This window comes from Coregonus lavaretus (genome assembly GCF_964263955.1).
Source record: "Coregonus lavaretus genome assembly, chromosome: 10".
Lineage (NCBI taxonomy): Eukaryota > Metazoa > Chordata > Actinopteri > Salmoniformes > Salmonidae > Coregonus > Coregonus lavaretus.
Window position 1 is genome coordinate 31775486 of NC_139997.1, and position 24034 is coordinate 31799519.

At 42.9% G+C, this 24034-nt stretch overlaps 2 protein-coding genes across 3 annotated transcripts in view; both read left to right on the forward strand.

Annotated features, from left to right (window-relative positions):
- The window catches only part of LOC311135611 (mediator of RNA polymerase II transcription subunit 13-like), a 104662-nt gene extending 102090 nt beyond the window's left edge, over positions 1–2572 (forward strand). The window contains exon 30 of the mRNA XM_084169624.1: positions 1432–2572. Coding sequence (XP_084025750.1) covers positions 1432–1564 — 133 coding nt within the window. The 3' untranslated portion in view covers positions 1565–2572. The remainder of the gene's footprint in view (positions 1–1431) is intronic.
- A 1317-nt stretch (positions 2573–3889) lies between these two features.
- Positions 3890–24034, forward strand: part of ints2 (integrator complex subunit 2) — a 29958-nt gene continuing 9813 nt past the window's right edge. Inside the window, exons 1-17 of one of the 2 annotated variants that reach the window (XM_084169759.1) lie at positions 3890–4239; positions 4845–5202; positions 6178–6316; positions 6548–6650; positions 6853–6966; positions 10025–10155; positions 10353–10523; positions 10702–10922; positions 11178–11303; positions 14866–14937; positions 15641–15755; positions 16254–16322; positions 16580–16714; positions 16995–17174; positions 22193–22304; positions 22962–23066; positions 23543–23707. In XM_084169759.1, the coding sequence (XP_084025885.1) occupies positions 4910–5202; positions 6178–6316; positions 6548–6650; positions 6853–6966; positions 10025–10155; positions 10353–10523; positions 10702–10922; positions 11178–11303; positions 14866–14937; positions 15641–15755; positions 16254–16322; positions 16580–16714; positions 16995–17174; positions 22193–22304; positions 22962–23066; positions 23543–23707 (2251 nt within the window). In that variant the 5' untranslated portion in view covers positions 3890–4239; positions 4845–4909. Of the gene's footprint in view, positions 4240–4836; positions 5203–6177; positions 6317–6547; positions 6651–6852; positions 6967–10024; positions 10156–10352; positions 10524–10701; positions 10923–11177; positions 11304–14865; positions 14938–15640; positions 15756–16253; positions 16323–16579; positions 16715–16994; positions 17175–22192; positions 22305–22961; positions 23067–23542; positions 23708–24034 lie in introns of both variants that reach the window. The other variant, XM_084169758.1, reaches the window with a different exon arrangement.

The following is a 24034-nucleotide window of genomic DNA, read 5'->3' on the forward strand; positions in this document are numbered from 1 at the left end:
ATCGAATGTTTGTATATCGAATTTTGGTTTGTAACCCTGAAAAAACGTGCTAGATTTAGTCCCGTTTCAAATGATCACTTTTTGAGAACAACTGTTCCAGGCATGAGATGCGCATCACTTCACACTGGCAACTGTTTTCATTTGGAAAATTATTATGTTCCATTTGATTCTGTTATATTACATCATGGCTTTTTGTGCTATAAAATAGGTGTGTCTTGACTGTGATAAGGGCTCTGGAAATAAGACTGTCTTGTCTGCTAAATGAACAAAACAAAGCTATGCCATTGCACAGCAATAGGCTTCTTCTACAAGCAAGCGCCACTGCTGAGGTTACTGCCTTTTTGAAGATTGTGTTCCCCGATATAATGTAACCAGTTGATATTACGGTTTCAATTAAATAATCTTAAATGGCACTTGCTTTTCTATTGACTGAATATACACAGAGTATACAAAACATTAGGAACACCTTCCTAATATTGAGTTGCACACCTTTTTTCCCTCAGAACATCCTCAATTCGTCAGGCATGGACTCTACAAGGTGTCGAAAGCATTCCACAGGGATGCTGGCCCATGTTGACTCCAATGCTTCCCACAGTTGTGTCGAGTTGGCTTGATGTCCTTTGGGTGGTGGACCATTCTTGATACACACGGGAAACTGTTGAGTGTGAAAAACCCAGCAGCGTTGCAGTTCTTTACACACTCAAACTGATGCACCTGGCACCTACTACCATACCCCGTTCAAAGGCACTTCAATCTTTTGTCTTGCCCATTCACCCTCTGAATGGCACACATACACAATCCATGTCTCAATTGTCTCATGTCTTAAAAATCCTTCTTTAACCTGTCTCCTCCCCTTCATCTACACTGATTTGAAGTGGATTTAACTGGTGACATCAATAAGGGATAATGTGAGTACTCGAACAGTCAAGAAATTAAAAATTCCCATCCCTAGTAAACACACCCATACACACAAATGTATTTCCATTCAATATCCTATTTTCCCAACCCTTAACCCTAATGCCTAACCCTAATTATAACCTTAACCCTAAACCTAACCCCTAAGCTTAAAATCGCCTTTGTCCTCATGGGGATGTGGGAAATGTCCCCACGAGGGATAATTTGTCTTGTTTTACTATCCTTGTGGGGACTTTTGGGGATTTCAGATCCCCACAAGGATAGACGAACAAGACCACATACACATAATGCAGTCACACACTCCGCAGTCAAAGGGTGAATCTCATCCACGGCTCAGCCATTAAAGATCTTAAGACATGCTTTCAATCCATTTCTGGTCTATCTAAAGTGCTTATCAAAGACATAGTAATGTATTCCACTTGATCTCAAGGTTTGTGCTCGTTTTGAGAGGTGTGTTCATTGGGAATAACACATGCAGTGTCTCTCCTCCTCCCTCCTCTCTCCTTCCCTCTGTAGATTTGTGCTGGAGCAGTACAATGCCCTCTCCTGGCTGACGTGCGACCCCGCGACGCAGGACCGGCGCTCCTGTCTGCCCATTCACTTTGTGGTGCTCAACCAGATGTACAACTTCATCATGAACATGTTGTAACGAATAGCCTAAAGGGTGGAGGGGAAGGGGAGAAAATGAGGAAATTCCAACCTGGCAGGCTGATGCTGGACTTCACTACGTGTTGTGTGGATCTGGATCTGAATAGGAGTAGATCAGAGAAGGCTGCTGGATGGAAGGAACGCCTTGGCCGTAGCGACGGGCCATAGAAACGTCTCAGCCTGCTCCTACCACTGTAGAAGAAGAAGAAGAAGAAGAAGAAGAAGAAGAAGAAGAAGAAGAAGAAGAAGAAGAAGAAGAAGAAGAAGAATAGATTTCTGGAACGGGTGATGCTAATAACAGGAACAAGAGAAAAAGAGCGAGATCCCGGTTGCCATTGTATTTGCTGTGGTAACGCCATGGTAACACTGTGGCAAAACCGTTTGGGAAACATGTAAAGTATTGGAAGTCAAGGGACATTTCAGTGATCGAAAAACTTGAATGGATCCTTGGTTTTAAGACCTGAAAAATTCCCTTTTTTCCTTTGGATGACATTTTTCCAAATTAAATGCCTGCATCTATCTTATTTATTGTAAGTTTTTAAATGTATGATTTGTCTTAATCTCTTTTATATATTACAAAATCTTGAAGGTTTATATTGCCTTCCTGCATTAAAGCAATTGGTCTAAGATATATGTAATCGTCTTAATTAAAAAACAAACAAAAACCTCAGAAAAATGAAATAAAGTCGCAGTAGTTTGCTTTTAGAGTATTATTTTTTGTATTGGGGACAGAATATTTGTATTGTCACGATGTACAGAAGAAGTAGATTGGAGAATTATGTCCATGCCTTTGTGCGTGGAGGATTTACAGCTAAGCTGTAGCAGAGGACTTGTACAGCAATGAAGTCACTGTGTTCAAATAAAGAGGTACATTGTCATATATAGTATTTTATACCACACATTTAGAAACAAAAACCAAACGGCAATATATATAAATAAATATATATGAATGCCGTGCCAGCGATGGGTGGTGCGGCTTCTGTTTTAGGAATAAAGTGCGTCAACTCAATTTTACCTGTGCATTTGTTGTGGTTCTTGCTTACTGGGAGAGGGATTGTGATGTGCAATTATTTGGAAGAAAACCATTGGCTTCTCTTGGATGTAGCTGACCTCAGGTTTGACCCATGTCTGGTGACAGATCTTGACAGAGGAAGAAAAAAAGAATAGAGCTCCTATCCTGTCCTTTCAGATATGCAGTGTCCTTTTTAGCACATCCCTCTATACCGCTAGCCTCGCGAGCCAGCCTGTTCTTGTGAACTTACATGAATGGTTCGCTACACAGATAGCGCAGCTGTAATCAGTCTCGTATATACGATGCTACTATACCTCTTCTTATCCATAGAAATCCCAATTGTCTCGAGGTTTGTTTTTTTGGCACCATTTCTGAGTGGTTACGGATGCATTTAGACCAACTCCATTTTACTTCTATGTGATAGTAAATGTGTGGTGTAAATGAACTTTAACCGGATATGGATGGAAGCCCATGGATATGCAGTGTTTATTTGTGCACAGAGGAAGATTGATATCTTGTATCTTCGCCTGTTCAGAATAAAACTGTAGTTTTTTCTCTTGCATACTTCTGACACCTCAACATATTCATGCATAAGTCATTTTAGTCTGTTTTTTTTTTAGCAGACGCTCTTATCCAGAGCGACTTACAGTTAGTGAGTGCATACATTATTTTTTATTTATTTTTCATACTGGCCCCCCGTGGGAATCGAACCCACAACCCTGGCGTTGCAAACGCCATGCTCTACCAACTGAGCTACATAAATGTTTTATTGTCAAAATCTAGGCCTATGGACTATGGTCTGCTTTTGAGTGTAGACAGGCCTGTATTCAGATATATCTATATATTATTTGAACTCAGAAAAATGTGATTCCAATGTGTAAAATTAGTGCCACTTTATTATTTTACTCTTTTTTTTTAAGTCATGGTCCAAATTGGGATTGTTACAGGATCTGAATTTAAAAAATGTATAGTCTGTCAACAAGATAAATTACTTGTGATTCAGGCCCATAGTAGTCCGCAAAGGATGATGAAGGCGCTGACTGTGTCCCGGTCCTGGAGACCCGATCGTGCAGGGTTTTATTCTAGCCCAGTTCTAACCTGATTCAACATCAGTGCGCGCCTGCACCAGACAGTGTTGCACTGGAACAAAATCCTTCACACCCTGTAGAATAATCAGAGAGAGAAAAAATATTGCCATTTGTAAAACAGTTGCTAAAAGAAAACGTATTCATATTGTTCCTTAATTCAACCATGATTTTGTTTGGCTGTCATCCAGGGAGGTAGAGCAGCAGTCTGACAAAAAGTGCACGCGGAGCGCCCGAATGAATGCTAGTAGTGTTAGTGCTAGCTACTCCCAGGCACTCTGCTAGCTAGCGGTTTTGGCTAAACAGTCTGCTCATATAGCCTGTAATGTTGAAGTAATCGCTTTTGTACATTAATTTATTGCGATTACATTCTAAATATTTATCTTGGCATAGGTTTAATTACTTTGTACAGACAGATTCGTAAGAATGGGACTGTCAGAGTTCGCGAGCTAGCTAGGTTAGCTAGTAGGAGGAGAAATACGGATACAGCGAATGCATACGAGTGGCTGTTGTGCTACGTGAGTACGAAGTCTGAAGGCCTAAAATCTACATTCCTTCGTTGAAACATCCCTAAAGAAGGTAAGGTTAAATTTAGACCGGTTGACACGTGTTTTATTATCGATTGATGATAACATGTAGATTTAAAGAACTCCACAGTCAGGCATACTAGGCTAGCTTGTTATCTAGTTGTAACAAACTGAGCTAACTCGCAAGGTAGCTAGATAGCTAACTACTACCTAGTTATATCAACGTCTGCCCAGTATTACTATTTTTTCAAACGTGAAATCATGTTAATGTGAACTAGTTTAACTAACTAGGTAAGCTCCCTGCTCTTAAAATCCTCAGGAAGTGTTTCATGATCATGATGTAGCTAGCTAAGAAGTCAGCACAAAGCTATCTTAGGTAGTAGACTTGTTAGCAATGCCTTTTATGCACAGCCTGTTCCTGAATAAGTCACCAGCTCTCTGGCTAACTTGCTGATAAACTAAGGATGCAAAATAATTTTTGTGCACATGACTTCATGGAAAACACTAACATTGAAGCTGCCTCCCTGGCTTTTCAAATCCAAAGCAACATAAACTTCTAAAGCTAGTCAATTGAATGCAAAGCTACAAAGAGTTAAACTTTAAGCTGGAGCATCAGGACAGCATCAACTAGAAACCTCACTCTGTCCAGTCTCTCAGGTGTGGACCCAGTCCCAGACTACCAGCAGAGAAGGTGTTGACCCAGTCCCAGACTACCAGCAGAGATGTCAGAGAGTGCAGGGCTGCAGTTTGTCAGCCCGTATGCCTTTGAGGCCATGCAGAAGGTGGATGTGGTGCGTCTGGCTGCCCTGAGTGACCCAGAGCTGAGGCTGCTGCTGCCCTGCCTGGTTCGGATGGCTCTGTGTGCCCCAGCCGACCAGAGCCAGTCCTGGGCCCAGGACAAGAAGCTCATCCTGCGCCTGCTCTCCGGGGTGGAGGCTGTCAACTCCATTGTGGCCCTCCTGTCTGTCGACTTCCATGCTTTGGAGCAGGATGCCAGGAAGGAACAGCAACTCAGGTAAAACCTTTTGAATGATCTCAGAGACAGACACTAGTTAACTGTGTTATTACACTCAAGGACACTCGACTCAAGTAAACAACTCCTACAGGTTGAGTAGATGTCTTTGGTTAGTAATACGACTAACCTCATATTTAGCTTTTTGTAAATAAACTTGGAGAATCCAAATAAAATAAATATTTTTTGTCTCTCCCTTTTGTTTAGCAGAGTAAAGAGTTTGTTTAGCATGTTGTGTGGATGGTAGGGCCGGGACCAGTATTGGCTCTGTCGTAGCCGGCCGCGACCGGGAGACCCATGGGGCGGTGCACAATTGGCCCAGCGTCGTCCAGGGTAGGGGAGGGAATGGCCGGCAGGGATGTAGCTCGGATGGTAGAGCATGGCATTTGCAACGCCAGGGTTGTGGGTTCGATTCCAGTATAAAAAAAAAAAAAAAAAAAATGTATGCACTCACTAACTGTAAGTCGCTCTGGATAAGAGCGTCTGCTAAATGACTCAAATGTAAATGTAGATGTCTTTGGTTAGTAATACGACTAACCTCATATTTAGCTTTTTGTAAATAAACTTGGAGAATATATTTTTTGTCTCTCCCTTTTGTTTAGCAGAGTAAAGAGTTTGTTTAGCATGTTGTGTGGATGGGATGGTAGGGCCGGGACCAGTATCTCAATATTTTTTCCATTGCAAAAATTGCAAACACTAAGTAGACCAAACTCTTTGGTCCTTTAAAAACCTGCTGTATGTAAAATATTGTGTGCTTTACCTTGGAAAATAAATACATGTGACTGGATGACAACATCATTATGTTTGTTTTCAACATTAGGGCTATTTTCCTAAAGAAGTTAAATCAGCTTCGTGTTTTCTTTCCTTGCCACGATACGAACAAGTATCGCAATACTAGTATCGCGATACTGAAATCGTCCCGGCCTTAGTGGATCGGAGATGCTGATTGTTCTGGTGTGGTGGTGTCCCCTCTGACAGGCACAAGGCTGGTGGCTCTAATGGAGAGAGCATCTTGGTGTCTCAGCTGCAGCATGGCCTCACCCTGGAGTTTGAACACAGTGACCCTCTCAGGAGACTCAGGCTGGCGCTCAGTGAACTACTGGCCATCATGAACAAGGTAACACCGTCATCTCACTGCTTCCCACGGGGGTAGTTTAACTGGAAACTGATTGATTGAATGTGTATGGTGCTTTTCCAGGCCCTCAAAGCACTTTACAAGGCAAGGGGGAAGCTCACCAATGGGTAGCTCCCAACTGAATCACTTGGCCCTGCCTTTAGCAAGCGTCCAGTTTATCATACTCAATTTTGTATTTGTATGTTGTTCATTTGGCTGGGTTTTGTCTTACAGGTGTCTGATTCCAATGGGGAATGGTTCCTGAAGTCCTCTGAGCTATTTGAGAGCCCTGTTTACCTCGAAGAAGTTGCAGATGTTCTCTGTATACTTCAAGCAGGTACTCACATCAATAGAAAATACCTCATTATGTGGAAATGACCCAGTTTTCTAAAACATACCTATTTGTGTGTGATGTATTTTCAGAGAAGCAACAATTTCTCTGATTTTGATTTGGAAGCTGAAGCTTTTCTCAGATCAAATACCTGGTATTGCACGGAACCCCCAAGTTTGATGTCTGCAGTCTTTTTTTCTCCCATCAGAGTTGCCCTCCCTGCTGCCCATCATAGACGTGGCAGAGGCTTTGCTACATGTGAGAAACGGTGACTGGTTCTTGTGCCTGCTGGTTGCCAATGTCCCTGACAGCTTTAATGAAGGTAGAGTGAAAGATGCAAAATAATGTCTGTGAACAATAAATATATATTCTATGTTTGTACTGTTACATTATGTTGCACAAATTGTTTAGCTTTACCATGCCTGTACTACTAATGATAAGACAGGATTAGTTGATTCACTGGTTTTATTGAGCCCGGAGCCCACACATGCTTGGCAAGCTGATCCTAGTCTATAGGTGGAGTATACTTAATCTAATAGAATAATCTGTGTCTGTACAGATCTCATTGTAATTCTAGGCAGATAATTATTGACATTGGCTGCCTATTCCACGTTTCTTCACCCAATTCGGTATTTCCGCTTGTAATTGGACAATGTTTCAGCCCCAGAGGTAGGACTAGATTAATGTGTTCTCCTTATAATATAGATGATGAATATGATTGTCTTGCGACTGGCCCATAGTGTGTGTGTTCTCTGCTTTCAGAGACACATTATGAAGGAGGAAATGGAGTTCTAGCTCCGCTTGCAGCCTCTCCAATGCCTCCTTATCACCCAGGGGGTCAGGCCTGAGTCAATAGCTTATTTGCGTTAGCGATGCAAGCGAGAAGGAAGCAGTCAGTCGGCAGGCAGGCAGCGTTACAGTACATAGCGCTGAACATTAGTGAATCCTCATGGCTTGTTATTGGAATTGGCCTCTTTCATTGAAACGGGCGGGAAATGGGCCCTGTCTCGAGGCATCAAGTGTGAGGCATAGCGTTGCCTAGCATATAACATGAAGCGGTAACTAACTTGATCTCCTTGAGTCTTTTATGGCATATGCAATTCTTCGTCAGTAGGGGAGATGGAAGCTAAATTAGTTTCAGTTAGTGCTGAGCAATTAACCGAAATAGTTATTTTTAAATTAAAAAAAAAACATTTTAGTCATTTAGCAGACGCTCTTATCCAGAGCGACTTACAGTTAGTGAGTGCATACATTTTATTTTTTTCATACTGGTCCCCCATAACCCTGGCGTTGCAAGCGCCATGCTCTACCAACTGAGCTACACAGGGCCCATTTTTGGGGCTTATTAAACAACTAATTGACCGACGTCGGTTCAATTACTTGAATTCCATTTAGTTATATTTTTTTGATGAGCTCAACGCGCCATTTCTCGAGAGAAATCAAATCATTCATGAGAGAAATAACTATGTGGGATGCTTGGAAAATGTAGTTTTCATTAGTCAAATATACAACCTAGTTCAGCGCAGAAACGTGGTAATTAACTACAATGACCATAATCCATTGCGTCTGTTCTTTCCGGCCACGGACAGAGGCAGATACACACACACACACACACACACACAGACAATAGACCGCATGAAAGAGGAATGACACAACACCACGACGAAAGGGATAGAGACAGTTCGTGAGGTAGCTCTACCAGAGTGATTGTTAAAGTAGTTGGTAATAAGCGGTCTTGAAAATATGCCTTATCTACTTTGAAGAACTAGTACAATTATTTTGTCAGCCAGCTAGCTACTACTAGCCTAGCTAAATAGTATGACTCGTTCAATGGTGAGCACAGAGACAACATTAGATGGTTGTCTGGCAGCGGAGGCTGGTGGGAGGAGCTATAGGAGGACGGGCTCATTGTAATGGCTGGAATTGAATCAATGGAACGATATCAAACATATGTAAACCACGTTTGACTTCGTTCCGTTTATTCCAGTCCAGCCATTACAATGAGCCCATCCTCCTATATCTCCTCCCACCAGCCTCCACTGTTGTCTGGCTGGCAGGCTGCTACTGCCTGAGTACAGATTAAATTATGACTTTAAAGAGCCACTGAACATGCAGATTGGCAAGTATTTTTCTGTTCATCATTAGAAAAACAAGATATCAGTCTTGGTGTGTTTCCTGACTGATTCCGCGTTTGGTTAATTATGTTTGTCCCCCATGAGACACTGTAGTCACAGAAGCCTATGTCACTTCCTCAAAATCCCCAGAATGAATATAAGATAACTAATTAATTTAGACGTTTTTGCCGAGGATGTTTTAGTTGCGCAATTTTACATCTAAGGTGTTTGGTGCTGTATTTCTCAAGTAAAAGAATGTTCGACGTGTTGTCTTATGTAAACAAAGTTGGGCTGCTTGGCAGGTCTGTCTCAATGTCTATGCTATTGGATAGAGGGCAATCAACATAGCTGTTCACCCCATGTTAGTGGGCAAACGGACATTGTCAAATCAAAACCCAACCTTCATTTACCCATTGTGATGCACGGATGTTCCAAACTCTGTTTTAGACAAGACCTACTTTATGACCAAAATTATCCTATTTACACTTTGTAGTAAAATTTGACACTAGAATAACTGTTTCTGACTCATATCGATGCCACAAAGGGATTTGTTGCTTTTTAAAGGCAGTCACTCTCTAAGGAATTAAAAATAATAGTAATCAAATAAATAAATAAAAACTTCTGACCCACTGGAATTGTGATACAGTGAGTTATAAGTGAAATAATCTGTCTGTAAACAATTGTTGGAAAAATTACTTGTGTCATGCACAGAGTAGATGTCCTAACCGACTTGCCAAAACTATAGTTTGTTAACAAGAAATTTGTGGAGTGGTTGAAAAACGAGTTTTAATGACTCCAACCTAAGTGTATGAAAACTTCTGACTTCAACTGTAAATGTGTAATGATTCCATGCTTCATTGGATTTCCGTAAGCAGTCCGTCTACTATGACATAATGCACTGCTACAGACATTGAAGGTGAAGCAAGCAGACAGAGAAAATGCTCTGGCGGGACAAAGGACAATTGTTACAGATCCTTGAGAGAAGGTTAAAAACATGGAACAATTTCTTGTTTTTATGCATCTTTGATATCCTCTGTTATTATTGCAACATTCAAGTACCAAATAAGTGCCAATTCTGCCAAATAAATAACAACAAATGTTAGAAAATGTATTATCTAATCAAATTTCCTCAATCAAATTCCATTATTCCATAACTGTTATTTGTACGGATTTCATACAGCTGTATTTCGATAAGAAAATGTTTCATATCCTCAGAAAATAATAACCTTCTCCACAACATGTAACTGATATCTGTGGTGTGTTCAGTGTGCAGGGGCCTGATAAAGAACGGGGAGCGTCAGGATGAGGAGAGCATGGGGGGGAGACGCAGGACAGAGGCCCTGAGACAGCTGTGTCAGATGAACCCCTCCCAGGCCCTCAACATCAGAGCCATGGTGGTGAGTCAATCTCTCTTGTGCCTTGTGAACCATTTGTCCTTTCCAGCACCGTTCCAGCAACTAGGGTGGATTTATAACCAGGCCAGCACAGTACAGCTCAGCTCTTAAACCGTTGAGCTGTGCAAATGCCACTACTGTTTGCTGCACTGATGAAAACTGTCATGCTGTCCTGTCCACTGTATGTGTGTCCTCCCCAGGTGGAGGAGTGTCACCTGCCAGGTCTGGGTGTGGCCCTGACCCTGGACTATAAGCCTGACACGGCCGATGATGCGGTCAGCCCCCTGGTGTCCTACGTCAGTGGGCTGCTGCTGGGCACAAATGGGAAAGTACGCACCTGGTTCAGCATGTTCATACGCAATGGACAACAGGTGAGAAACACAGACCACTGCCTACAGTGAGATTCAGTGGCATACATATTTGAGCTATACAAATATACATTCTGCTCCTCAAACACACACACAGCTCTCACCGATACCTTGAAAGTGACTTATACTCTCTTACAAAACTCTCAACCCTCGCACTCTCTCTCTTCCCTCCCTCCCTCAGAGGAAGCGTGAGAGCAGTTCAGTGCTGTGGCAGATGCGTAGGCAGCTGTTGTTGGAGCTGGTGGCCATCTTGCCCCGGTCGCGCAGCACCCACGAGCCCAATGACAGTGTGGAAGATGCAGAGAGCAGCTCTGGGTACTCTGGTCTCCGGGAGGAGCATGTGGTGAAGGCTTCCGCCCTGCTCAGACTCTACTGTGCCCTCATGGGCATCGCAGGACTCAGGTAGGTGACACCAAGGAGGAGGAGAGGGAGTGGAGATCAGTAGGGGTAGCACTGATGGTCTCTGATAGTTCCTCTGTTTTAAAGTTTCATGAATTATTTTCATAAGGGTGTAGTGATGGGGGAGTTTGTACCCTGGGTGTGTTTTTTTGAAGGATGTAATTAACCTTTGGAAGATGGTGTATCTGATTGTGTCTTTTGTAATTTTGTGTGTTTGTGACATTTGAAGTAATTTGTGTGTCTTTCCCCCGTTGACAGGCCCACTGATGAGGAGGCAGAGCAGCTCCTTCAACTCATGACCAGTCGACCCCCGGCCACTCCAGCTGGGGTTCGATTTGTCTCTCTGTCCTTCTGTAAACTACTGGCCTTCCCCACACTCGTCAGGTAGGACCACAAGAGCAACATCTTTATATTAATTTTGCATAAAAATACACACGTCAAGACAGAATGACACTGACACATTCAACACATTCAATGGTTGGGAAGAAATGGCAATACTAGTCAGGGCTTGACATTTTTTAGCCACTTGTCCTTTGGACAAGAAGGACTGTTTTTTTTTTAAATTTGTCCTTTGGACAAGAAGGACTGTTGTTGTTTTTACTTGTCCTTTGGACAAGAAGGACAGTTTTTTTTTTTACTTGTCCTTTGGACAAGAAGGACTTTTTTTTTTTTACTTGTCCTTTGGACAAGAAGGACTGTTTTTTTTTTTTACTTGTCCTTTGGACAAGAAGGACTTTTTTTTTTTTTACTTGTCCTTTGGACAAGAAGGACTGTTTTTTTTTTAAACTTGTCCTTTGGACAAGAAGGACTGTTGTTTTTTTTACTTGTCCAAAATAAAAATGTAATACTTGTCCCCAAAACATTTAAATGGTCTGTAAGACAATTTTAAAATGCATTGCTATCTTTTTTTTTACCATAGAGAATCAGACAGAAATGTAGGCTACACTCTGCCTATTGGCTTCTTTGCATATTCAAGCCTGTCTCAAAATACAACACTCCCCTTTAAAGGCTCTCCTGGAGGATAGTTGGCCACCCTGTTAGCCTATAGAATATTACAACATTAGGCTACAATTACAACCAAATACTTTTTATGTCTTTAAAAATAATTCCCTCTAGGGATCCAAAATTCATACAACCACTGCACGCAATTGTATTTTTTTAAATCAATGAGGTGATGCAACAAATCAGACCGTTTAGCTTAAAATATTGATCAACTTTAATTTCTTCATATTATAAGCTCAACAATGTGCACATGGCTGTAGGGTACGTGCGAATGTTCCAAAAATGCAATTAGCGGGAAAACACCATTCTCAAAAGCGCATTGCACGAGCGAGTGGTTAGAAATTAAGAATGAGGGGAGACCTAAAGATGTATCAACTAGCATGGGTCACTAATATGACTAGGATTATGCCTTTGGCTGCTGGACAATAAAATTAAGTTGATTTGAAAACCAATAGAACATGAGAAAAATGCTGGTTTCAATGGCATATTAATTGTTTATAAAATAATTCCCTTAACATTTCTATGGTTGTATTTTGGCTAGGCTAGGCTACTTTGAAACAAGGTAAGACATGCTTCATAAAATGACATAAACAATTACGTTGATGGTTAAATAGTTTTAAAATGCTGACCGTCCCTTCTCAGATTCAAGGTGGGTGATGTGCGCAACAGGCACGGTCCTTCACTCTCTGGTCTTGTGGCCATTTGATCTGAACAAACGTGCCTCCTATGTTGACAGAATCAGGCCTTTAGATGTTAATTATCCTTCATTATATTTGTCAAACATGACTGGCGTTCAGCCTATATTTATATAATTAAAAGTCATTATAGTTTGGCTACATTTTCTGGCGCATCCCTCATGTCAACATTGGTTTGGACATGAGAGGCTGTAGCCAATATGCACATAGGCTTTTTTATTTATGTACATGAAAAGTAGATTTGAATATTATTCCAATGTTGGCCTCTGGTCCAGTTCTGATCTGAGTAATTGTTTTGATATTGTGATTTGTGTGATTTAACAACTTAAATCTACAGTGAGGGGGAAAAAAGTATTTGGTCCCCTGCTGATTTTGTATGTTTGCCCACTGACAAAGAAATGATCAGTCTATAATTTTAATGGTAGGTTTATTTGAACAGTGAGAGACAGAATAACAACAAAAGAATCCAGAAAAACGCATGTCAAAAATGTTATAAATTGATTTGCATTTTAATGAGGGAAATAAGTATTTGACCCCCTCTCAATCAGAAAGATTTCTGGCTCCCAGGTGTCTTTTTATACAGGTAACGAGCTGAGATTAGGAGCACACTCTTAAAGGGAGTGCTCCTAATCTCAGCTTGTTACCTGTATAAAAGACACCTGTCCACAGAAGCAATCAATCAATCAGATTCCAAACTCTCCACCATGGCCAAGACCAAAGAGCTATCCAAGGATGTCAGGGACAAGATTGTAGACCTACACAAGGCTGGAATGGGCTACAAGAACATCGCCAAGCAGCTTGGTGAGAAGGTGACAACAGTTGGTGCGATTATTCGCAAATGGAAGAAACACAAAAGACCTGTCAATCTCCCTCGGCCTGGGGCTCCATGCAAGATCTCACCTCGTGGAGTTGCAATGATCATGAGAACGGTGAGGAATCAGCCCAGAACTACACGGGAGGATCTTGTCAATGATCTCAAGGCAGCTGGGACCATAGTCACCAAGAAAACAATTGGTAACACACTACGCCGTGAAGGACTGAAATCCTGCAGCACCCGCAAGGTCCCCCTGCTCAAGAAAGCACATATACAGGCCCGTCTGAAGTTTGCCAATGAACATCTGAATGATTCAGATGAGAACTGGGTGAAAGTGTTGTGGTCAGATGAGACCAAAATCGAGCTCTTTGGCATCAACTCAACTCGCCATGTTTGGAGGAGGAGGAATGCTGCCTATGACCCCAAGAACACCATCCCCACCGTCAAACATGGAGGTGGAAACATTATGCTTTGGGGGTGTTTTTCTGCTAAGGGGACAGGACAACTTCACTGCATCAAAGGGATAATGGACGGGGCCATGTACCGTCAAATCTTGGGTGAGAACCTGGGTCATGGATGGGTATTCCAATATGACAATGACCCAAAACACACAGCCAAGGCAACAAAGGAGTGGCTCAAGAATAAGCACATTAAGGTCCTGGAGTGGCCTAGCCAGTCTCCAGACCTTAATCCCATAGAAAATATGTGGAGGGAGCTGAAGGTTTGAGTTGCCAAATGTCAGCCTCGAAACCTTAATGACTTGGAAAAGATCTGCAAAGAGGAGTGGGACAAAATCCCTCCTGAGATGTGTTCAAACCTGGTGGCCAACTACAAGAAACATCTGACCTCTGTGATTGCCAACAAGGGTTTTGCCACCAAGTACTAAGTCATGTTTTGCAGAGGGGTCAAATACTTATTTCCCTCATTAAAATGCAAATCAATTTATAACATTTTTGACATGCGTTTTTCTTGATTTTGTTGTTGTTATTCTGTCTCTCACTGTTCAAATAAACCTACCATTAAAATTATAGACTGATCATGTCTTTGTCACTGGGCAAACGTACAAAATCAGCAGGGGATCAAATACTTTTTTCCCTCACTGTATTCTTGTCTGACTTTTTTTATACTTGTCCTGGACAAGAGGACAAGCGTTAATGTCGTGCCCTGCTAGTACAAAACACACAAACAAAAACGATACAAAGTATTCACAGCTCTGCTCTAATGTGTCGATGTGACAGTGAAAGACTAACTGTAGTCTTTGTATCTACTACCAAGCAGATGGCATAAAGATTCTCACTGGGTTAACAGAGCCAGATTAAACAGGTGGCTTCTCTGGAATGTTTCCTGCCGTTGTACTGAGTGGCATCTGTGGCTATGTGACGGTGTTATTAGTGTGATATTGTGTTGCCTGTGTGATCCTGTGTCCCTCCTGCAGCACCCCGGAGCAGGAGCAGCTGATGGTGATGTGGCTCAGCTGGATGATCAAAGAGGAGGAGTACTTTGAGAGGTGAGGATGGTGGCCTGGTCCTTATGTGATGATATACATGATCAGACCTGGGTTCAAACAGTATGTGTTTTCTTTCAAATAGTTTAGCTTTCCTTGATTGCGCTTCACTGGTGCAATCATTTCACACTTTATGGGCATTTTATTAGCAAACCTTCAAAATGGTCATGACGACAGATGAGTCAGGCGTATCTCTCGACATTCAGTGATTGTCTTCCAGTTAAACTGGCTCAATTTAACAATGCCTGACAAAAAAGTGCCCTGAGTGTTCTTTTTCATGTTCCAGTCAGAGTTCCCTGTTTTTCTCTGGTAGGAGAAAGGCTGAGGCCAGACGGAGCTCGTCTCAAAACAAACAGTGCAGGGACGTGAGGCAGGTTGGGTGGTGATGGATGAGGGGGCGAGTTGGGCTGGAAGGGGGAACAAACCCGGGAGGCCCCGACAGGCTTTTAAAAATTTAATAAGCCCTTCATTGAACCATGAGTTATCACTGCAGCAGCCCAACTCTCCCTCTGGGGTGGTAAATGAGTGTTGGCCGGCGCCGTGGAGGGGACACTAGGCCGGAGGAGGGGGTGTCTAATATAACTGGGCATAATCATTTTATTAAAGCGCTGTCCTCTAAGATGCATTGTAAGCTCCCGGTTTAAATCTCTCTGCTCTGTCTCTCCTGCCCCCCTCTTTCTCTCTCTCTCGCTCTGTGTGTGTACAGTGCTGCAGGGGTCGCCGCTTCCTTCGGAGAGATGCTATTACTGGTTGCCATGTATTTCCATAGCAACCAGCTCAGCGCCATCATCGAGCTGGTCTGCTCCACTTTGGGGATGAAGGTAAGGTGGAGGTAGGGATGGAGAGAGAGAAGGTGGGAGGGTGGTAGGGCAGATGGAGGTGGAGGGATCGATAGTCCAGTCTGAGAGGGAGAGTGGCTAGCTGTTATACTTCCTCCATTTCAGTTATGCAAGAAGCCTACAAACAGCGACGGCTGCCTGCCAATACACTGGCTGTTGTGTTCAGTTATTTTTGCTGTCACTTCATTTCTCAGAGAAAGAGGGTGCAATGTAATTTGGTTGTATTGAATTTTATTCTCACCCTAGGCTGTCTATGCACTGTATCTATTCTGCTTTTGTCATGTAGAATTTCTGTTATCCAATATGAATAGAGTGGAATTATTAACGGCCAGGTTCATTCATTGCCCTCAGGATGTTTTCACTAGGTACTGGCTGCAGTAAAAGCAACACTGTTGGTTGATACCAGTCTAACTGATCCTTCTGTAAATTATACCAGTCTAAACTGATCTCTTGGTAAATGCCACCCTTTCTTCACTGCAGATTGCAATTAAGCCCAGCTCTCTGAGCAAAATGAAGACTATCTTTACCCAGGAGATCTTCACTGAGCAGGTACTTCATACACACAGCCACATATACCATTTGTCCACAGTTAGCCTAATCTTTTTAGATAACATATGTCTTTATGATTTACATGTTGTTTATTTGCTATACAGTGCCATATTATTTCAACATTTCAGTAATTTAATGATTTAAGTATTTCAACTTTTCAACATGTTTCATTATTAGATTTTTTTTATTTGGACTGATTTGATCCTCCATCCATAGTATTGGCCAGGTATATTGAAATTGTATTGATTTTTGTCCAGGTGGTCACTGCCCACGCTGTGAGGGTGGCGGTTACCAACAACCTGAGTGCCAACATCACAGGCTTCCTGCCCATCCACTGTATCTACCAGCTGCTCCGCAGCAGAGCCTTTACCAAGCACAAGGTCTCCATCAAGGTAGGCCATTCTCCACTCTCCAGTCTGTGGTTCTGTTATTAGCCTCATGCCTTTTCTGTTCATTCATGGCTCCATCTACTGGTTACTTCCAATGAATGATGTTCGTGGCTTTTGTGAGCAGCATGGTGAATTCCACTATGGGATATGGGGAAGAGCACTTACACCTGATAAATAGTTTTAAACTGTTTACTGGTGCTAGTCTTTTGGTACAATAGTCTATACAACAAAAACATATCAATATACACATTCATGCTGTTGTATTCCATGTTGTCTCCTATAGGACTGGATCTACAGGCAGCTGTGTGAGACATCCACCCCGCTCCACACCCAGCTGCTGCCCCTCATCGACGTTTACATCAACTCCATCCTCACTCCGGCCTCCAAGGCCAACCCTGAGGCCACCAACCAGCCAATCACTGAGCAGGAGATCCTCACCATCTACCAAGGCTCCACTGCAGTGGTGAATGGGTTATTAAACACGCACACACACATACACGGGGGGGGGGGGGGGGTAAGGTTTTCATAAGACTGGGGTGGGTTTTCCTCTCACTTTTTTACCTACCCTTTGCTCCTTTCATATTTATTTTGATCCTGACAAACTCCCCAGTCCCTGCCAGTGACAAGAATACCCATAACATGATGCTGCCACAACAATACTTGAACATAAATAGGGTTTTCACCCAAACCTGTAGTTTTTAAAAGTGTATTTCTTTGTCGTGCAGTATTACTTAACAGCCTTTTTGCCAACAGAATAGATTTAGTCCCCTGTAACTCAGTTGGTAGAGCATGGCACTTGCAACAAAAGGGTTGTGGGTTCGTTTCCCATGGGGGCCAGTATGAAAATGTATGCACTCACTAACTCTAAGTCGCTCTGGATAAGAGCGTCTGCTAAATGACTAAAATGTAAGTGTTAAGCATTTAGAGTGGATTCTTTTAACACAGGCTTCATTCTTTTCATTTAGTCATACAGGCCAATAATGTGGAGTGAATGCATTGTTGTTGATCCTCTTAATTTTCAAGTATTGTGGTGGCAGCATCATGTTATGGGTATGCTCGTCACTAGCAGGGACTGGGGAGTTTGTTAGGATCCAAATAAATATGAAAGTAGCAAAGCCCAGGTAAAAAGTTAGAGGAAAACCCACTGTAGTCTCCTGTAAACCTAACCTTGGGATAGTTTTATTTTTCAGCGACACAATTACAATACATTTTAATGGCAAAGACACATCAGAATGTCTTCCCAAGAGGTGTTCAATGCTCCTGAATGGTCCAGTCGCAGTCCTTACGTAAATCTGCTTGAAAATCAGAGACAAGGTTTGAATGTTGCTGTCCATCAATGATTCCCAACCAAATTACTGAGCTTGAGCAATTTTTACAAAAACAATGGATTTATGTTGCCCTAAGAGTTGTGCAAGGTTGCTACAATCTTATTTAAAATAATTCACAGCTGTAATAGTCCCAGTCGGTATTAGATGGAATGTTGCGGCCCCTCCCGCCTGTGGGGAAAACAACCTGTGGTTACCTAGGTTACCCCATTGGCTCACAGCAAATACTTGACCTTTTTCAAACACAATTAGTTGTCTGCTTGTTTTAGTCAATTACAAAACTACATTTAAGAAAAGTACAGCATGTCTAAAAATAACTTTACCCGAGCATTCTCACTACTTAGAAAAATGTAATATTGTAGGCCTTCCCTCATGCATGCATGAGTGCTAGCTAGCTACCGACCGGAACAGCTAGCCAATACCAACAACACAAACGGACTATACAGCTACAAGTAGTGAGTGGAGTCAAACAGACTATACTGAACAAGTTAAATGTCTTACCTGTGATGAAATGTTTTCCACACACATACAGTGGGGAAAAAAAGTATTTAGTCAGCCACCAATTGTGCAAGTTCTCCCACTTAAAAAGATGAGAGAGGCCTGTAATTTTCATCATAGGTACACGTCAACTATGACAGACAAATTGAGGGAAAAAAATCCAGAAAATCACATTGTAGGATTTTTTATGAATTTATTTGCAAATTATGGTGGAAAATAAGTATTTGGTCACCTACAAACAAGCAAGATTTCTGGCTCTCACAGACCTGTAACTTCTTCATTTACATTACATTTACGTCATTTAGCAGACGCTCTTATCCAGAGCGACTTACAAATTGGTGCATTCACCCTATAACCAGTGGGATAACCACTTTACAATTATTATTATTTTTATTTTTTTAAGAGGGGGGGGGGGGGTAGAAGGATTACTTTATCCTATCCCAGGTATTCCTTAAAGAGGTGGAGTTTCAAATGTCTCCGGAAGGTGGTGAGTGACTCCGCTGTCCTGGCGTCGTGAGGGAGCTTGTTCCACCATTGGGGTGCCAGAGCAGCGAACAGTTTTGACTGGGCTGAGCGGGAACTATGCTTCCGCAGAGGAAGGGGAGCCAGCAGGCCAGAGGTGGATGAACGCAATGCCCTCGTTTGGGTGTAGGGACTGATCAGAGCCTGAAGGTACGGAGGTGCCGTTCCCCTCACAGCTCCATAGGCAAGCACCATGGTCTTGTAACAGATGCGAGCTTCAACTGGAAGCCAGTGGAGTGTGCGGAGGAGCGGGGTGACGTGAGAGAACTTGGGAAGGTTGAACACCAGACGGGCTGCGGCATTCTGGATGAGTTGTAGGGGTTTAATGACACAGGCAGGGAGCCCAGCCAACAGCGAGTTGCAGTAATCCAGACGGGAGATGACAAGTGCCTGGATTAGGACCTGTGCCGCTTCCTGTGTAAGGCAGGGTCGTACTCTCCAAATGTTGTAGAGCATGAACCTGCAGGATCGGGTCACCGCCTTGATGTTAGCGGAGAACGACAGGGTATTGTCCAGGGTCACGCCAAGGCTCTTCGCACTCTGGGAGGAGGACACAACGGAGTTGTCAACCGTGATGGCGAGATCATGGAACGGGCAGTCCTTCCCCTTCTTTAAGAGGCTCCTCTGTTCTCCACTCGTTACCTGTATTAAAGGCACCTGTTTGAACTTGTTATCAGTATAAAAGACACCTGTCCACAACCTCAAACAGTCACACTCCAAACTCCACTATGGCCAAGACCAAAGAGCTGTCAAAGGACACCAGAAACAAAATTGTAGACCTGCACCAGGCTGGGAAGACTGAATCTGCAATAGGTAAGCAGCTTGGTTTGAAGAAATCAACTGTGGGAGCAATTATTAGGAAATGGAAGACATACAAGACCACTGATAATCTCCCTCGATCTGGGGCTCCACGCAAGATCTCACCCCGTGGGGTCAAAATTATCAAAAGAACGGTGAGCAAAAATCCCAGAACCACACGGGGGGACCTAGTGAATGACCTGCAGAGAGCTGGGACCAAAGTAACAAAGCCTACCATCAGTAACACACTACGCCGCCAGGGACTCAAATCCTGCAGTGCCAGACGTGTTCCCCTGCTTAAGCCAGTACATGTCCAGGCCCGTCTGAAGTTTGCTAGAGTGCATTTGGATGATCCAGAAGAGGATTGGGAGAATGTCATATGGTCAGATGAAACCAAAATATAACTTTTTGGTAAAAACTCAACTCGTCGTGTTTGGAGGACAAAGAATGCTGAGTTGCATCCAAAGAACACCATACCTACTGTGAAGCATGGGGGTGGAAACATCATGCTTTGGGGCTGTTTTTCTGCAAAGGGACCAGGACGACTGATCCGTGTAAAGGAAAGAATGAATGGGGCCATGTATCGTGAGATTTTGAGTGAAAACCTCCTTCCATCAGCAAGGGCATTGAAGATGAAACGTGGCTGGGTCTTTCAGCATGACAATGATCCCAAACACACCGCCCGGGCAACGAAGGAGTGGCTTCGTAAGAAGCATTTCAAGGTCCTGGAGTGGCCTAGCCAGTCTCCAGATCTCAACCCCATAGAACATCTTTGGAGGGAGTTGAAAGTCCGTGTTGCCCAGCGACAGCCCCAAAACATCACTGCTCTAGAGGAGATCTGCATGGAGGAATGGGTCAAAATACCAGCAACAGTGTGTGAAAACCTTGTGAAGACTTACAGAAAACGTTTGACCTGTGTCATTGCCAACAAAGGGTATATAACAAAGTATTGAGAAACGTTTGTTATTGACCAAATACTTATTTTCCACCATAATTTGCAAATCAATTCATAAAAAATCATACAATGTGATTTTCTGGAGAAAAAAAATCTCATTTTGTCTGTCATAGTTGACGTGTACCTATGATGAAAATTACAGGCCTCTCTCATCTTTTTAAGTGGGAGAACTTGCACAATTGGTGGCTGACTAAATACTTTTTTTCCCCACTGTAGCTATGTGTAGCCTACTTGGACACTGGGTCCCCACATTTCCCACTCTCCCACGCCGAATAGCCTGAAGCCACAGGGCTCTTCTCACAGGCTCTATTTCTCTACATGGGAGCATTGCGAACCATAGGTTGGGACTTTTAACATGATTACATGTATATTGAAGAATACAGCAGCTTTTTGGCGTGTTTTGTTATTTCTGTATAATTGATGACGAAGTTGGCTCTTTTTTACAATGGTGGTCAATAGGAAAGAATGTTTGTTTTTCCCCAATTTGTGGGCGTGGTCGAGGGAATTTCTTATTATTACGTGAATATCGAGTATGGCTGCCATAGGTGTTTCCACCAAGTATTAACCCTGGGGTGTTTATTTTATTCATTTGATAAATGTTCTATAAAAAAAATGTCACTGAAAATGTGGAGTAGGTTGTGTAGATCGGTAGAAGAAAAAATCGAATTGAATCCCTTTTAAGATTTAATTTTAAGGCAGTGAAATATGGAGACAGTGCAAGGTGTCAAAACCCCTTTCATCAATGGCTAATTAATAAGGGAAAAACATGTCAGACAGATCAAACTAGGTCAATTAACAGCCCAAATATATAAATATATCCTTCCGCATGCTGTAAAATATAGATTGCTCAAACAGGTTGTACTTGCTTTGGAGATTAACAAGGTTTTACACACTCACTGGATGGTGCAAATTTAAAGGCAAGCAGCGATACAAAGCCACCATGTAAAATATTCACGTCAAATGATAGTTGGTCCGTTTCAATTAATCTGACCATTCGTTATGTTTAGAGGCCATTGGGAGTAAATTGCCTTTAATATCATTATAGTCTCCCTGGTCTGTTGGGCTGTCTGCAGCCACTGACATGATATTTAATTATGTCATACATCAGCAATGCCATATTCATGTCCTATCATCCACTTTGTTCTTATATTCCGCCTTGGTTGCCGTAGAAGGTCAGAGAGAGGACCATTTGTCGCTAGTAGCCCATTGGCCCTGCAGTGTAGAACACTCTGTGGTGACCTGCCCCTGACCTCTACTTGTGTCTTTCTCTCCCTTCTCTCTCTCCCCTCTTTCTCTCCCCCTCTATCTCACTCTCTATCCGTCTCCCCCTCCACTCTCCCCCCAATCTCGCTCGCTCTCTTTTTCCATCTCTCTCTCTGGCAGGGAGAGGGTGGTCGAGGGGTGCGTTCCAGATACAGCATCACCACACAGCTCCTCATCCTCTACTATATTCTGTCCTATGAGGAGGCTCTCCTGTCCAACACTAAACAACTGGGTATTTATGGATATATGTCTCCTACTGTACAGTATCTCCTCCTGGGTATGTACCATAGTGTATGTTACTCCTGAACGTCATTCATTCAGCCACCCTTGGCTTCTCTCCTAGCCGCCCTGTTGCTGCTTTTTCTTCTCCTCCACTCAGGCTCTTTCATTGTCTTCTCCCCCTTCGAAGAAGGTATGCTGTTTTTGGGACGGACAGAGAGAGAGAGTGTCAGGGAACCAAGAGAAAAGGAATGCTTTGTCCTCTGTTGTTAAGCTACTAGGAAACTGTGTTGCTATGGGGGATTCCTTTCTATCCTCCTGGCTTTGTCTCAGGCCTCCATTTATTATCAATGGCCAGCCAAGTACGATGTCCAAGGGAGGTGTTACCTACTGGACTTAAGGACTCAGCAGAGTCAGTATTTCTTGGATGATAAGGTCTTCCCACCCTTCGTTAGTCCTAATTTACGTCTGTGTTAGTTTATACATATGCTCCCATCTTAATTGTTGTGTTTATCTAAGTGCTGCTGCACCCTTCAAGCAGGAATGATGATGCGCATCAGCATTGTGTTAATGAAGCCATTTCAGTGAAGAACCACCCCACTCTGGAAGCACTCACACAGGGTGTTTTAAATAGACAGCAGGGCCAAATCAATCTCTCCTCTCTCCTCAGCTCTGATGCAGAGGAAGCCCAAGTCGTACTCCGCCATACTCATGGACCAGATCCCCATCAAATACCTCATCACCCAGGCCCAGGGCCTGCAACAGGAGTTGGGGGGTAAGTACAACAAATGTACAGGGTATCTCTAAGTAGGGATTGTAGTGTCTTTGAATTTATATATTGTTTTAATTCTGTCATATTTAAAGCCTCATCAATGTAGATTATATGTATATGCAAAGTGCACCCATATCATTTAGGGGGTCAAAAGTGTATAATTTGTGAATTAAAATGTAATTCATTATATTTTTACCAGATAATTGTTAATGTTATGAAAGCAACTAGTCAGCCTACTGACTAACCTACTACACTTTGTCTTTTGGTGCTCCAGGAAGTTTAGGTAGGCACCCATTTGCCAGGTAGCCAGTGTTTAGTGTAGGCTACCATCAACCTAATGCAAGCCATTCTTATTCTTTTTGGAGAACAATATTCAACCACTTATTTCAGTGTATTAGCCTTCTTTAGGGGCAGCGTTCATTGCCTCTGCTCTTTTTAATGTCCTATGTCTTTTGATTCCTCACCTTTCCTCCCCCCAGGCCTCCACTCAGCCTTGCTGCGTCTGCTGGCCACTAACTACCCCCACCTGTGTATGGTGGAGGACTGGGTGTGTGAGGAAGAGGTGACAGGAACCCTGCCTCTGCTCCGGAGGATGCTGCTCACCTCTAACACCTGCAGATACTCCCAGACACAACTCCACGACGGTGAGACTGGGGTGGGGAGGGGAATAGTGGAGTAGTGTCTGGGAGTAGTGGGACCTGGTGGTCCTCTGTAGCTCAGCTGGTAGAGCACGGCGCTTGTAACGCCAAGGTAGTGGGTTCGATCCCCGGGACCACCCATACACAAAAAAAAGAATTTATGCACACATGACTGTAAGTCGCTTTGGATAAAAGCGTCTGCTAAAATGGCATATTAGTAGGAAGTGGGGAATGGGGTTTAGGATTAGGGTGGAAATAACTGTTTTGGGAATGGTGAGTTTACATCAGATTTTATGGGGCTAGTTGTTGAAGAAGCCCTATAAGAGGCCAATA